This window comes from Alternaria rosae (assembly GCF_020736505.1).
Source record: "Alternaria rosae strain MPI-PUGE-AT-0040 chromosome Unknown BKA58scaffold_10, whole genome shotgun sequence".
In the NCBI taxonomy this organism is placed as follows: Eukaryota; Fungi; Ascomycota; class Dothideomycetes; order Pleosporales; family Pleosporaceae; genus Alternaria; species Alternaria rosae.
The window spans coordinates 1370155-1385668 of record NW_025763579.1 but is presented as its reverse complement, the minus strand read 5'-3'; the positions used below and the strand labels follow the sequence as shown (position 1 = coordinate 1385668).

At 53.8% G+C, this 15514-nt stretch overlaps 5 protein-coding genes across 5 annotated transcripts; 2 read left to right on the top strand and 3 right to left on the bottom strand.

Annotated features, from left to right (window-relative positions):
* The first annotated feature begins 437 nt into the window (after nucleotides 1-437).
* BKA58DRAFT_46993 (phosphoesterase family-domain-containing protein) lies at nucleotides 438-1955 on the top strand. Its single transcript, XM_046175167.1, has 3 exons — nucleotides 438-525; nucleotides 588-1173; nucleotides 1228-1955. Exons 2-3 carry the CDS (start codon nucleotides 594-596, stop codon nucleotides 1791-1793), a joined length of 1146 nt encoding a protein of 381 aa, XP_046021547.1. The 5' UTR covers nucleotides 438-525; nucleotides 588-593; the 3' UTR covers nucleotides 1794-1955.
* Nucleotides 1956-2168: 213 nt separating this feature from the next.
* Nucleotides 2169-4388, bottom strand: BKA58DRAFT_323717 (uncharacterized protein; the record flags this gene model as incomplete). Its single annotated transcript, XM_046167929.1, has 2 exons — nucleotides 2169-2417; nucleotides 2475-4388. The coding sequence occupies 2 exons, from the start codon at nucleotides 4386-4388 to the stop codon at nucleotides 2169-2171; spliced, it is 2163 nt and encodes a 720-aa protein (XP_046021546.1).
* A 1163-nt stretch (nucleotides 4389-5551) lies between these two features.
* Nucleotides 5552-6587, bottom strand: BKA58DRAFT_324173 (solute carrier family 25 member 38; the record flags this gene model as incomplete). The annotated part of the gene is made up of 2 exons (XM_046167950.1): nucleotides 5552-6474; nucleotides 6548-6587. 2 exons carry the CDS (start codon nucleotides 6585-6587, stop codon nucleotides 5552-5554), a joined length of 963 nt encoding a protein of 320 aa, XP_046021545.1.
* Nucleotides 6588-6912: 325 nt separating this feature from the next.
* BKA58DRAFT_392888 (G patch domain-containing protein 1) lies at nucleotides 6913-9384 on the bottom strand. Its single transcript, XM_046171038.1, has one exon. The coding sequence runs from the start codon at nucleotides 9013-9015 to the stop codon at nucleotides 7096-7098; it is 1920 nt and encodes a 639-aa protein (XP_046021544.1). The 5' UTR covers nucleotides 9016-9384; the 3' UTR covers nucleotides 6913-7095.
* Nucleotides 9385-9924: 540 nt separating this feature from the next.
* BKA58DRAFT_472880 (uncharacterized protein) lies at nucleotides 9925-13820 on the top strand. Its single transcript, XM_046175296.1, has 3 exons — nucleotides 9925-10814; nucleotides 10909-11536; nucleotides 11583-13820. Exons 1-3 carry the CDS (start codon nucleotides 10350-10352, stop codon nucleotides 13550-13552), a joined length of 3063 nt encoding a protein of 1020 aa, XP_046021543.1. The 5' UTR covers nucleotides 9925-10349; the 3' UTR covers nucleotides 13553-13820.
* The last annotated feature ends 1694 nt before the right edge of the window (nucleotides 13821-15514 follow it).

Below are 15514 nucleotides of genomic sequence, written 5' to 3'. Positions count from 1 at the left end.
GTCGTCCCTGCGTCGGATCTGATCGTTGCAACGTGCCATCTCGCTCAGGGAGCCTCTGAACACGATCGCCACCGCCAGCCAGCCGCTGCGCGAGTCCAGAAGATCATCACGCTACGCCACCCCACCTGCAGTGTCACTGCAGTCTACGAGTGTCAGGTGTGGCCATACCTTGGATCTGCGGGTCGTACCAGGTTTGCCGAGTTCGTAACCAATCAGCCCCGCACGTTCATCTCTCAAAGCTATCAGAAGCTTGTCGACCTTCCTAAAAAGCTTAACTTCCCGCATCGATTTGCGAAGTACTCTCCCTGAAAGTGCGCACATGTGTGCTGCAGAGGATGCCATTGGTGGGCATGTGGCGGCTGCACTGCAGGTCTTCCCGGTGATGTCCAGACCCCTAGGCACTACCTAGCAAAAGTGGCGCCTCATGACCCTGAAAGATGGCATGAAAAGCCCTGAGAGCAAGTCTCGTGTGTGCCTGCTTCTGTCGTTCCATCCGGCGTCTCTCCGTTGTCTTAACGTTCCTTGGTAAGTAGGAGGTAGAGATGTTGGTAGAAGAAGCGGAAAGGGTATGCTAACCAAACAAACAGAGTTGTATGACAATCATGATTACTCCAATCGTTTTGTCACTAGCACTGTTAGCAAACATCAACCCTATACAAGCCCAAAGTACATTCCCAGGGAAAGCCTTCGACCGTATAGCCATAATATGGCTTGAAAACACCGACTACGACCTCGCAGCAGGAGACCCAAATCTAGCATGGCTCGCAAAGAAAGGCATCAGCCTCACAAATTACTTCGCAGTAACCCATCCTTCTATGCCTAACTATGCAGCTGCCATATCAGGCGACTACTACGGCATCAACCACGATGACATGGTCGCAATCCCGTCCAATGTATCCACCTTAGTAGACCTTCTCGAAGACAAAGGTGTTAGCTGGGGCGAGTACCAAGAAGACATGCCATCTGTAGGCTTCCAAGGGAAATCGTACACGAACCCCAAAACCGGAGCGAACATGTATGTGCGCAAGCACAACCCAGCCGTGCTGTACGATTCCAATGCGCAGAAGACGGACAGGATGGCGAAAACAAAACCCTTGACTATGTTCAAAGCAGATATGGATAAGAACCAGTTGCCGCAGTGGATGTTCATCACCCCCAACATGACTAGCGACGGTGAGCAACCAAGTTATACTGCGCATTCCCGTAGAAACATACTCACACCCTCAGGCCACGACTCCACCGTAACAGTAGCAGGAACCTGGACGCGAAACTTCCTCGAACCCCTCCTCACCAACAAGAACTTCATGAACAACACCCTCGTCATGGTAACCTTCGACGAGAACCACTCCTACGGAAAGCAAAACCGCGTCGTGGCCATACTGCTCGGAGATGCCGTGCCCGCCAGCTTAGTCGGAACCACAGACAACACCTACTACAACCATTACAGCGAGATTGCCACTGTACAAGCAAACTGGGGCTTACGTACGCTCGGCCGTTGGGACGTGGGCGCCAACGTGTTCAAGTTTGTAGCGGAAAAGACGGGCGATACGGTGCGAGCTTGGTCGGGCAAAGTTCCGTTGAGCAACATGTACTTCAATGCGTCGTATGCGGGCAAGTTGAACAACAAGAACAAGTCGGTTCCTTGGCCTGTGCCCAACACGAATGCGGTGTATGCGGGGAGGGCTGTATTGCCGGCTATTGCTGATGCGTGGGGCAAGCAGGTTGGGCAGTCTGCGTATACGACGGCGTTGGAGATTCCGGATGGCATGCATCCAGAGGCAGAGTTCAAGTAGTTGCACTGATGACGCGAGTTTAGAGGATAGTTGCACATCGAGTGGGGAGAATGCAGCACACCCTACCCAATGTGTGCAGACCGAGACGTGGCACAACACCGGTGAAGAGCTGAAGGCCGTTGAGACGCACAAACATGCGCAAAGCATTACACAGCATTATGAGCGAGTCAGATAGGTGAAGTAACATGCGTTGAGATCAAGATCGACAGTAAGCCAAAAATCATGCATACGGAACTACGTAACAGAACAGCAGAGCGAAGGTACCTATGTATACGTATAGAATTCTCAGAGAGAAGATTGGTATATGTCGTAACGACCAAGAAGAACAACTCCTCTGAAACACTACTCAACAGCCAAAAGTCCATCATAAAAGCTCTACCTGAAAAACATCTCGCCCAGACTAACATTCGTCCTACTCGACGACCCTCCACCAACAACACTCCTAGACCTCGACCTTGACTTCTTCCTCACAAAAGCATACTCCTTCTTCCCGTGTCTATCGCGGCCTTCGGATTCGATAAACAAGTTGCTACCGTGTCCAGTGCGTAGACGACGGGTATGCTCGAAGAGGATGTCTGTCTCGCGTTGAGACATTTCGCGGAGGACGATGATGTATTCGGGGTTCTGGATATGAGTTAGTAACTGGAGTTAGATAAAAGGACTGGTTGGGAAAATACTTACAACGTCGTATTCGTAGGGGATGTCGTAGTAGTGCAGCGTCTCGACGTCGAGATGGCTCCTGTGTACCTTGGCGTAAGTGGGCGGAGGCGCAATGGCGATCTGATGCGAAGAGGAGTGCGAGTGAGAATGAGAGTGGTGGTGTTGCGGTGGTGGCGGAGGCGCAGGAGGTGCGATTTGATGCAGAGGATGGTTAGGCATCATGCCTGCTTGGAGCTCTCTCTGCTTATCGGGGTTGACGAGTGCCTGGATCTGGTTGTCTTGGAAGCCGAATTGAGCGAGTCGCTTGCGCATCGTCTCTTCGAGCTCCTTCTCCTGGGCCTCTTTCTTTCGCTTCTCTTCTTCTTCCGCCGCTTTCTGCTTTCGTGTGAAGGCGTCGAATTCTTCTTTTTCCTTGCGCTTTCGCTCTTCTTCTTCGAGTTTGAGCTTCATGATGAGTTCTTCCTTTGCTCGCTTTTCTTTGTCGGCGTCTAGGATCTTCTTGCGCTCGTACTCGTAGATGATACGGTCTTTCTCTGCCTGAGCTTCAGCCTCTTCCTTAGCCTTCTTCCGTTGGTAGTCTTCGACAGCACGCTGTTGAGCTTCCTTCGCCTCTTTTGCCTGTTTAGCCACCTTGGCTTCGTTCTCAGCGATGATACGCTTGCGCTCTTCTTCAAATGCCTTTTCCTTGAGTTCACGCTCACGTGCCTCCTTCTCGAGTCTGGCCGTGTTCTCCGCAATGATGCGCTGGCGTTCTTCGTTCTCTCGCTTCTTCTTCTTCTCCATATCAGAGAGGATCTTCTCACGCTGTTCCTCGGCCTCGCGTTGCTCTCGGAGTTGCTTGAGCTTGGCCTCGGCGAGTATCCGCTTGCGTTCGTCATCCTGTTCTCTCTGCTCCCTCTCTAGTTTAGCAAGCATCTTGTCGCGTTGTTCCTCAGCCTCCCTTTGCTCTCTGGACATCTTCGCCCTGTTCTCGGCGATGATGGCAGCCTTCTTTCTCTCCTCGTCAATATCGCGTCGCTCGCGGTCTCGCTCCTCCCTCTCTCGCTTCAGCTCCCACTCGCGACGCATACTCTCCTCTAGCCTCTTGATTCTTTCCTCCTCCATCTCATGTTCCCTTCTGTCATTGATGAACTCAAGCTGTACCCGGCGTCTCGCCAGTTCCTCCCGTCGCTCCATCTCATCCTCTCGGCGTTCCCTTTCAAGCTTCTCCTCGGCTTCCTCAAGGCGCTGTTGCAACAGTGCCTGTTTCACCTTATCTTTGTAGCCGTCTGGCGAGTGATGACGTCTTTCCCTTTCGAGTTGCTGTTCAGCGTCCCGAAGCCGCTGCTCAGCAAGTGTCAACTTGACTTTGTCCTCGTAACTGCGGTCTGGCGAGTGGTGATGGTACCGCTCCTGTCGCTCCCTCTCAAGCCTATCTTCAAGATCTCTGAGGCGTTGCTCAGCAAGTGTCAACTTGATCTTGTCTTCGTAGTTCGGCTCGGGAGAACGTTGATGCTCATACTCGTGCCTAGAGCGCGACCGGTGCTCCTTCTTTATATCTGCTCTCAGCGCAGCGATATTGTCTTCCAGGTCCTCGAAGCCGCCAGGCATGCGTCGGCCACGAGGACTGGCATCCTGACCCTTCTGCTCGGTGCGCACCTGCGGGTTGCTCTCATTGTCCAAGCGACTGGTGTTGTAGATTGTCACATTGGGAGCAGGCGCATGGCCTTGTGAGCGAGTTCGATGGAGACCGGTCGTATAGTGCACTTCCGGAGCCAAGAACTCCGTCGTGCGCCGACCGTAGTCGGGACGATAAATCTCGTCGTCTTGGACTCTCCGAGGTGGGGGTCGAGGTGCGGGGGGATGAACATGACGAGTGTGGATGTTCACATGATCCTTTGTGACTTTGGATTGGTACCACTCATCCTCCGTGTCCCACTCGGCTGCCCGTGGCATGGTGGGTGTAGGAATTTGAAAAGTCGGTTGAAAAGTAGACAAAACTATGCCGACTGTTCAGTCTGGAAGCGAAGCAAGGACAAGACCGAGCAATCAATCCAAAACCTTTGGGTTGGTCTCAGTCGCGGCGTAGACAGCGCAGGGCGGGGTCAGACGCTGAGGGGGCGGCACAGATGTGACACTGTACAAATAGGAGGTAACGTAAGATAACAAGAAAACGTCAGCTCGAAATTGCGGCTGCAGTAGAATATGTAAGAATCCACACGCAAGCTGCAGTTGGGGGCTGAAATGCTCGCGATGAGGAGCTAGTCATCAGGCTGCCGCCAGGGTTGAGGCCAGCCTTTCTCATGCGCCGGGTCTTCTGAACAGGACTCAGCCTGTAGCGCATAATGACCTATCAGCGCCAGTTTAGAAGGCTGTCCACATGCCCGCATTCCCTCTGCACCGTTGTAGCGCTGCGGTGTGCGATTCTTGCGACGGCTTTGCCCTACATCCTTCGGTCTCTCCAGCTAGCGGCACGGAATGGTGATGGTTTGGTGTGGGGCACGTCCAGCGTCTAAAAGTAACACTAACGAAGACGCCAACGCCTCCTTCTACTCTAGGCCGCGAAGGCGGAACTGACATATCTAGTAAGCCTTATTAGTCTACAGCGCTGCTAACAAGCAAACCGGTCAATCTTTGGAAATCAACTTCGTGGTTACCCCCACTTCCTTGATCTTCCTTTGACGCGCGCTCCAAGACACATGTTCGACACGAGAAGCGCCTCATGAAACCGCGAAGCTCGCGTGCGACCCGCCGAGGTGTTGTGACCAACAAGCTGATCGGAGTAAGCCTTCATGTGCCTATGGGCTGCGTTTTCGGCTAGACTTGCGCCAGATCGTCCCTAGTAGCCACAGCTCTTCAGCCGCACCTTTCCACTCCAGGTCCCCGGTCCGGAATTCCAGACTCTGGGTTGGTGTTGGATGCTGTAAACTTTGACGAGATAGGTATTCCGTGAGAGACGTTAAGATGCAGATCGTCGTTCCATTTGAACACTCCAATGTGAGCGAAGAGATGTCTAGCCGAATGTCGGCGCCAGCGAACGCCGGCCATGCAAGTATTGTACAATCGTGCCCATCAAATGATGGCGAAGGGAATGAAACACTGAAGTCGTACAATCGTAATTATATCTTCTCCTCGACGACTTCCTTCAAAGTCTCCGCTCGTCGAATCAGCTCTTCGTAGACTGTCCAAGCCAGCGCACTGCTCATTGCCTTCCTAGCGATCCTGATACCGAGTCCATCGAACAAGCTTCGCATGCCCTCCTCCGCAAGCATCTTCTTGCTTGCTTGTACCATATTGCCATACTTATGAGGCATAAGTTGTATGCGCGTCTTGATAGCATCGAAGGGATTCGTAATCGTCGTCCCCAGCCCCGCTGCTGCAACACCCGAGATGAAGTTTATTCCCGCGGATGTGCTGGTAGACAGCTTGATGGCGGTGCCGGACGTCTCTTCAATCTTGGTGGCAAGACTAGAAAGTTTCCGTTTCGATTGCTCGTAGAATAGGACGTATAGCCCCGCGTAGGGCGCATCGCGAACTGCTGTTGCGCCGAAACCAGCAAAGAATCCCTTGAGTCCCTCTGTTCGGAATATGTCTCGCGATGCTGTGAAGAGCGAATTGTACGAGTACAAGCTACTCTCATACCGCACCTTCAGCACGGTTATCGGCATCATGATGAAGCCCGCCCATGTCCGCGCAAAGGCTCCCGTTGCCAGATTTGCGGTGTTGCTCAACTTAGGCAGAGAGCTCGAGTGCTCCGCTCCCTTGGCTGCTGCATCGCTGCTCCCCGCCGCGACCAGACTCGCTCTATGCCGCAGCGCATTGAGACTTGAAAAGTATATGGCAGAGCCAAACCCTGTGCGTAGGGTACTTGGTAGAGTGCCTCTCCAGAACTGACGTATCGGGTTTGGCCCGCTGGCTATCGACTGGATGGTACCGAGGAGGGTGCTCGAGCGGGATTGTTGGACGCGGGTCTTGAGGAGGTCGGCGGGTTGGAGAAGGACGGCAGACAGAATGCCTGAGTTTAGGCCGGCGAAGAAGTGGACTGCGGAATTGTTAGTAGGTGCAATGCGCTAGTTCTTGCAATAGCAATTATGCTCTACACTCTTTCCACTTACAGTAGGACGACGAGCGCTTTCCGCGGGCCCCATCTGACATTGCCGAAGCGTCGAGTATTCAATTGCTATATCAAGAGATCCGAGGCTGCAATGCGCATCATGGTAATAGCCCTGGGATACCGGCCGTGAATATTAGGGTAAGATGGGGTGATGTCGCGCTGTCAGTCTCGTTCGCGAAAGCTGTCAATGACGTTTTGACGAGTTCCGAATCCCGGCGTTTTTGTACGCCGAGGCACCACCCGCATATTCGCTTGGATTTGACATCCACGCCTATCAACGACAAGTCGATGAACTCGTCATATTCACAGACATCAATAGAATGTAAGGTCGAGATCCTTTTCCAGGGACTAGACGATGAAGAGGCAGCCGTGACTAAAAACAAGTTCTTCATGTCGCATTGTTTTGTTCTTCGATGTGAATCTATGTTACAAAATATCACTCTCTTCAGTCTAACCATACATCGGGCCAAAGATCCCAGACGTAATGGCTAGAAACCAAGAAATATGGTGTTCAGCAGCAGTATCTGGAGCCGGATGCAGACCCCTCCATCAGTCCTCATCATCCTCATCGTCTCCAAAGATAGCCTTAAAAACATCCTCAGAAGCCCGTTCATTCGAAAGCGCATCATTCTTCTCCACATCCACAGCCGCATGCTCGCTCTGCCCAGTAACCACAGCTGCAGCAGGAGTGGCAGCTTCTGATGCCTGACCCATCCAAGCCGGCCGCTGAAGAGCAGGACCATTAGTCAAGAACTCGTGTTGCAGCTTCTCCATAGCCGCCTTGGACACAGCTTCTTCCGTTTGCGATTTAAAGTGGCTTTCACCAGCATCAAACTCCGGTGGCATGTCTGGTGGAGGCTTGACGTTGAAGCGCTTGCAAAGGAGTCGCGATGGGTAGAACGGGAAACTACTTCGAGTCATCGGACCGTACATGCCTAGCTTCGCCGCCTGCTCTGCAGGATCTTCTGGCTTTGTGGCTGGTTGTCGTAAAAGATTCGCATTCGCAGCTCCGCCATTACCTCCGTCTAAGGTCGAAGAGGACGCGGATGTGAATCGGGATGCCATGATGCCGGTTGTGGGCTTGAAGACTTCTGCAGCATGTGCAAACTCCTGAAGCTCTTTGATCCAGTCTGAGACTGATACACTTTCCCTACGTTCCGGTAGGTCCTCTTTCAGCCCTGCTTTCAGCTCTAGGAAGCCGACGTAACGTGCACGCTTCTGCATATCCTCAGCATACGGCATCCAGCCCGTCGCACCTTTGGCAAGTGCCGCAGCTGCCACGGTCTTATCGAGACTAGGCACGAGGCTCCACAGATCTTTTGGTTGGGCTTTGCTTGCAGGCAAATGTCCTTCAGGAGCAGCTTCTCCCAGGCCCTGGGGCAGATCAGCTTTACCAGATAATGCCGCCAACCGATCTCGGGCGTCTTTGGGTATGAAGTCAAATATAGACTTTCCGGGTAAGGCTTTCTCCCCCAAGAGCGCCGAACGCCCCTTTGCATCGAGTGTCGATGCTTTCGCCGCGTCGGCTACAGATTGGTAGTCTTTTGATCCCGAAGTCGGAGCGGTGCTTTTGGAAGACTTCCAGCCCGGTGGTATCTTCGGTGGGGGATATTTAGGCTTGCTTGTGAGTTCTGTGAGACCTGCCGCAAACGTGAAGCCACTCAACGGAGATCTTCCATCTATTGATGGCTTGCTTAGCGAGACCAAAGCCTTCGAGGAACTCTTCTTCGAGACAAAGACATGCTTCTCTCCTGCTCCTGGCTTGGCGAACTTGCTGGGCTTCTTCCCTTTCTTTTCCTTGCCTATGGTCTTGTTGAACGTGATCTTCGGACCCAATTCGTACGGGTCCTCGTCGTCCGAGCCGGTATCGTTGAGCACACCAACGCCAAAGGAAGACTTCTTCAGCGCAGGCTTCTTTACATTCGATGCCTTCTTCGGACCTTCAAGATAATGCAGGTCGAACTTGGATGAACGGTCCGCGGCCTCTTCTTCCACAGCACCCAAGCGAGCTTCCGACGTGTATCCCAGACCTTTGCGACGGACCTCTTCTCGTGGCAAAGTCATAATCCGAGCGTCTTGAGGCGCAAACATATGAGCTGCGTCGTCCTTGGATCCGGATGCGCCATCTTCCAGGTCAGCATTCCGGCGTACCTTGCGACCAATGCCTTGATCTCGCCGCCAGCCCATCTTTTGCGCAATCTTGACGCCCATCGTCTCCTCCTGGGTCACAAACAGGCCGAATAGTCCATCGTCGTTCGCTCGTCCAGCTTCGCCTATGCCGGCAAAGTTCTGCGCAGTCTCAAGCTGGCGTGACTCGGCTGCTGCTGCCAAATCCTCCTCGTCCATGAAATCTTCGGCTCGCTGAGTCGGGCCAATGGGCTGGTCTTTGTTGCGGTTTGCGCGCGAGGAAACGAAAGTTTTCGGGGTCCAACCTTCTTTAGATCCAACTGTATTAAAGTATCTTAGCATAGTCAAGAAGTCTTGCGTTCGTTGAAAGTATGGCTCGGAAACTTACCCTGCACTGAAACCTCCAGTGAATGCGCCGTGGAGTCTCCTGCGACCTCGCTCGTCCGTCACGGTCTGCTTCCACACCGGCACGAAAGCGCCATCATCCGCATCTTCGTCGGGAAGCTCGGTGCCTAGGGATATGTAGGTTGTCGGTCCGCCGCGAGAGCGCTTTTGAGCGCCGGTTGGAGAAGGCGCGCGCGGCCGCTTGTATGCCATTGCGACAGTAGGAAGTTGGGAGCGGAGTTGCGCAGGTTGTGGATGATTGTTTGGGGACCAGGTTGTTGGCTAGATTTGGCTAACGCATTCCGTAGACCGGGTTCGTAAAGCAGTCACAGTCAAGCAGCCAAGCGAGGGAAAGTTGAAGCGCGATCACGAGTAAGCGACGGACGGGTGACTAATCAGCCATGATGCTATTGGCTGAGGGACGCTTACCCAGCGGCCAAGCGCAGTCAGACCACGTCCGGTAGCTACCTCAACAAGTCGCACGGGGACCAGGCGCGCAGTTGCATGAGTTTCATCTGTCAAAGTAGAATGGCATTCACCGCACAGTGCAGCTCAAGTGACTGGACTGCCGTTGGACTAAGACAAAGGAGTTAGTGAGGCAGGGTGGGCCCGATGATGTAGTGCCGCGCCTGGGTCGAGCGGCCTAATGAGCAAGCAAGGCTGGTATAGCGGCTAAGCTCGTTGAGGGACCCTGATGAATTGATAGAGCTGGAGCGCAATCTTCTGGAAATTGAGGCAGAGACGACAGAGAAAACCGTGCTTCCTGACGTGCTTCTTTGACAGGTATGAATGCAGACAAGGAATACCGTAGCAACAGGGTGGACGCATTGTCCCGAACAAAAACCTACCCCACGACGGTGGCCTGGCGTTGGGCGACGAGCTAGGCATGGAGAGAGGGAGCTATCGCGTTTGACCTCCGCCCAGAAATAGCCATAACAACACAACACATGCACTCGGGCGGGCGCCATAAATGCTGCTCTCGACGTCGATCGTGCATCTCTCTGCTGTAACCCGTGCTGCATGTGGCTGCACAGCTGCATCCGTCCCAGCAGACGCCTACCAACACACCCGCCGGTGCCAAGTTTGGCGACTGCCATCTACCGGCCCCTAACCTCTTGTACCCTTACGCCGCAGTACCCACCGAGGACAGCAAAGTAATCTCTCCACATTGTCACGATAGCCTTGCTGTGGCCGGCTCTGCGCTCGCTCCACGCCCAGTGCGTCTGTGCTAATCGAGGCCCGCATCTGCTCCCTGCGTTGCGCGTAACCGTGGTAGAGGCAGAGCATTCACCATGTCGGCCGCCGCCCCATCATCGCCCGCCGTCGTGCGCAACTCTTCTTCGTCGCGCAGATCCATCGACCGCCCCCATCGCTCCCAGAGCCAGACCACCGCCAGCCGCCCGCCGGGACACGCGCCCACCCGCCATCAGCAAGGCGGCCTCCCCAACGTCGCCCGCAGAGACTACGAGCAGAGCAACGTCGCCCAGGAACAGCCTTCACGACGCAGCGAAGACCCAGGCCGCACCGAAGCCACCCGCCGGAGCCACACGCGGTATGCGTCTGACGCGTCGACGACTTCCGCAATGCCCGTCAATGGCGTAGCTGCCGAAGCCAGGCCGGGCCAGCCTCAGCCCGTCAACAAGCGCAGGACCACCATCACCGCACCCAGCACCGGAACATGGGCGCTCGGAAAGACAATTGGCGCTGGCAGCATGGGAAAGGTCAAGCTGGCCAAGAATGCCGAGACCGGGGAGCAGGTGTGTACCTCTGGCGTTGGTTCTTTACAACGTGGGGCATGAATATGGCGCTTTCAACTCAAGCGTAGAAACACCTCGTGCTAATCATCAATAGGCGGCCGTCAAGATCGTCCCGCGACTGTCCCAGGACCAGCACCAGAGCGCCGCCGACCGTGAACGAGCCGACCACTCCAAAGAAGTCCGAACCGCTAGAGAGGCTGCCATTGTCAGTCTGCTGAACCATCCCTACATATGCGGCATGAAGGATGTCGTGCGCACAAACTTCCACTGGTACATGATGTTCGAATTCGTCAACGGTGGACAGATGCTCGACTACATCATCTCTCACGGCCGCCTCAAGGAAAAGCAGGCGCGCAAGTTCGCTCGACAAATTGCCAGCGCCCTTGACTACTGCCACAGGAACAGCATCGTCCACCGAGATCTCAAGATTGAGAACATTCTTATCAGCAAGATGGGCGACATCAAGATTATTGACTTTGGATTGAGTAACTTGTTCTCACCTAGGAATCAGCTCAAGACATTCTGTGGAAGTCTGTACTTTGCCGCGCCCGAACTTCTCCAGGCCAAACAATACACTGGCCCGGAGGTCGACGTCTGGAGTTTTGGTATCGTGCTGTACGTCCTGGTCTGCGGAAAGGTGCCGTTTGACGACCAGAGCATGCCACAGCTTCATGCCAAGATTAAGAAAGGCCATGTTGACTACCCCCCATGGCTGTCCGCAGGTATGTTACGCCGATTCCAGATTTCATACTCAGCTAACCTTGCCAGAATGCCGCAACCTCATTCACCGAATGCTGCAGACTGACCCGACCCAACGACTGACCCTCTCGGAAATCATGAGCCATCCCTGGCTCACCAAGGGATTCAATAGCCCTCCGGAAAACTACCTGCCCCATAGAGAACCCGTGCAACTACCCCTGGACAGCGAGATTATCGAGAAGATGCAGGGATTCGACTTCGGCACGACGGAGTACATCACTACGCAATTGACCAACGTCATTCAGTCAGAGGAATACCAACGCGCCGTGCGAACAGCTGCGCGCAAGGCCACTGCACAAACACCAGAAGCGGAGAAGAAGAGGGGCATGTTCGACTTTTACAAAAGACGCACGTCAATCGGAAGTCGAGAGCAGTTGACTGCCTCGTCGTCTGAGGACATCCAGCGGGGAATGGATCCAGTCAACGCATACAGTCCTCTCCTCTCAGTCTACTTCTTGGTCAAGGAGAAGAGAGATCGTGAACGACAGGAAGCCAACCCAGGTCCTGTCGCCATGCCTCAGGAGCCCGACGAGAAACCTTTGAAGATGCCAGATCTTCCGCCGCCGCCAGCGGCGTACACCAACTCCGCTGCTTACGAGATGGTAGGCGAAAAGCCCACAGGCGGAAGGTCGCGACCAAGAGCTAGGACCCATGGCGAAGATGACATCACCGAAGGTCTGAAACGAGTCGACCTAAACAACCCGCCCCCAGTATTGCCGCCTCAGGTCGAGCAGCCAAAGAAAGAGGGTGCTGCCGTAGGTCTGTTGCGCCGCTTCAGTACCAGAAAGTACAGGAGTCATGAGAAGGACCGGACCGTTGAGCCCTTGCCTCCACCTACTCCAGCAGTCGCAATTTCCAGTCCCGCCGAACCCGCACCGGCGCCAGCGCCAGCCACAGTGCCGAGAAAGAGCTTCAGCATTCGAAGACCGCGCGGTCGCGAAGGGGGTTCTGCCTCGTATCTTCCTGACAGCGCCAACAATCAGCCCGAGTTACTCTCACCTCCCGGGACTGGCAACAGCGCTGCGCGGAAACTAAAGGCACTCGGCCGCTCCACCAGCGTCAACTCGGCTGATCTCCGGAGACGACTCAGTCGACGCGGTCGATCCTCGGAAGACCCTGGAAACCCTCCGCCCACGAGTGGATCAGACAGAACAGACAGGTCCGAGCTGAGCGCAAACAAAGTTCGACCAAACAACGATGCTGCTTCCGACGATCTCACTTCTAGCCCACGGCCCATGCAAGCTTCCCGGGCGAAATCGCTTGGCCATGCGCGGAGAGAAAGTATTCAAGCGAGGAGAATGAAGAGGGAGGCAGCAAAGGAAGCCAACGTACCCGAAGAGACAGATGCAGAGCTTGCAGAAGCGCAAGCGGAAGCTAGTCGGAGTCCAGATGCTGTGAAGCCTGTGTTCCTCAAAGGTCTTTTCAGCGTTTCAACGACGAGCACCAAGCCACTTCCTATCATTCAGGATGATCTAATAAGGGTGCTCGACCAGCTTGGTGTTGAGTGGACCGAAGTCAAAGGTGGCTTCCGATGCCGACATGCGCCTAGCATCGACATGAACAAACCCATGGATTCGCCAGCGTCCCCACCGAGTGGTGGGCACAAGAGAAAGATTAGTTTCGGGGGCTTCATGGGTGGTGACAGAGATCGTGACGAGTTCCGAGACAATCACCGAGCACCTGGGACACCGAAATCGCGATCACGGCCATCGCCTGCGGATCAAAGCTACACGAATACCGACGAGTCTGATGGCAGCGAAGAACGGGACGAGCGACGACCAAGACGCGCACTAGCGGCGGGCGAAACATCGACGCAGGTGCAGAGCGACATGGGCTCTAGCATGAGTCTGGTGTTCGAGATCTTGATCGTCAAGGTTCCGCTGTTGACGCTGCACGGCATCCAGTTTAAGAAGGTGGATGGGGGTACATGGCAATACAAGAATATGGCTCAGACTATTCTATCAGAGCTAAGACTCTGATAGTCTAGTCGAGACAGGGAAGGAGTTTAGGCGTGTTTTGATTATTCTCGGCATTGGTAAGCATGTTCACTTCTACGAGCTTTGTTATGTGAGTTGTAATTCTTTAGTGTGGAGGGTTTTGCTGAAGCACCGTTTACGGGTTACAACACCCACGAATCTCATATGTTTATTCTTCTGTTATTCTTCAGTAGGGGTTCGAGCGGTTGGTAGCAGACGAGACGAGAAGGTCTTAGATCTCGTTCTATAAATGTTGATTAGCTTTCTGACTATTCTTGCGGAGTGTGTTCGCTCTGGGCCCTTGCCGTGAATCAGGTGCAGCTACTGGCAACATATAGCTGTCTCAGCAGCTTTACCATGGTGAGGCTGTCTGTATACAGTTCCATCACTACAGAGACATGCCAGGCCGTAGGCGGCCGTAGGCGGCCGAAGGTCAGGCAGACATTGGATCGTCCAACAGTGCTGGAGCCTGAGAGCGGCGTAGACCCAGTCTCGTTGGGACGACCCCTTCAGTCCGATGAGATGGCGTGTGGACGCGCTGTTGAGGAGTCTTCTGGACGAGCTGTTGCGCGCCAGTTATTAGACAACAGCGCCGGCGAGAGAGGTGGAGGTGATCGAATAGGTTCAGGCGCAAGCGAGCGTGCGGTGGTTCCTCGGTTCGGACCAGATATCAACCCCTTGTTAGCAAGCCCTGCGTTTACAGACAGGCCACGGAGCTGACGAGATAAGGCCGCGTCCATTCCTTTTGTCTTGTTCAATACAGATGGTCCTTCAGAAGCGCCTGCCTTTGACAAGGATATATCAGACATACCGGTACCACCCTGCGGCTTTGAGGATCGTCGTTGACCTACAATCCATCGTTGCTATCGATATCGCTAGTACCAGAACATCTTGTCAGGATGAAGAGATATGCATCCTTGGTCTATCGTATATATTAGTCACGCTGTACGTGTGAGTTCCCGATAACAAAAGTCTTCACTTACGATTGCTTACTCAATTCCAACCACATGACGGAGTCCTGGCAAGAAGAACTCCTCGAGAGATGTATACCGATCCGCCGCATCCTGCTGGACTATGTTGCCAGCGATAAATGGCGTGGTTCATGTAGCCCCGGCTTCGGTCGCAAGCGTCAGCGCTCCAGGCGTTCAGGATATCCCAGACTTTCTTGATCTCGGCAATCGATGCAAGATAGGACTCATACAACAGCTGCTAAATATCTTTTGTTTGCTTCCTGAGCCCGCGGACGGTGTTCAGGGAGGTGATGAGAGTCTTGACGGCGCGGCTGTCGCGTGAGAGCTGCCCGTCGGTATGTTTACGACTTCCCGAGTACTAAAGTTCAATTGCGGAACCTCAGAAACTGATGAGCGAGTCGCACGATCTACAAAAGATGGCAGTATTGGTAAGGCCCCACAGTGCATGTTAGACCTTACCTGCACTGAGCCACTCTACTTTACGAAGAACATCGTCACCCATTAATCTCTATCGATCAGTGAAATGATCCAAAGGTCTCAGTAATTAAATAGGTCGGGATGACATGAAACCCTTCCAGGTACGACGGTACTCCTCAGTAACGAAATCTGCAGGGTCGGACAGAATAGACTCAATCACTACCACAACAATGTCGACATCTATACTGTTCGACAATCTCATCGCTCAAATCATGCGTCTTCCATCGGCCCGCGGATATCTGGCAGAAGCACATATCTCTCAACTGCTTCTAGATGCCAACGCCCAATTCATACGCACAATCACCTCATACAAGGAAGAAGCTGTACAGGTTTGCAGCCTACATCAAGATGAAAATATGCAAAGTAGATGATCTGACGTCAACGTAGGCTCCAGGGTGTTCAGATCTTTTCTTGAATAACGTGCAATGGAGTTTGGCATTAGTGACGGCGCGATATCCAAAGACATCATATCCACGAATACGAGTGTATCAACTCGATACTCACAGCGCAGATTTGG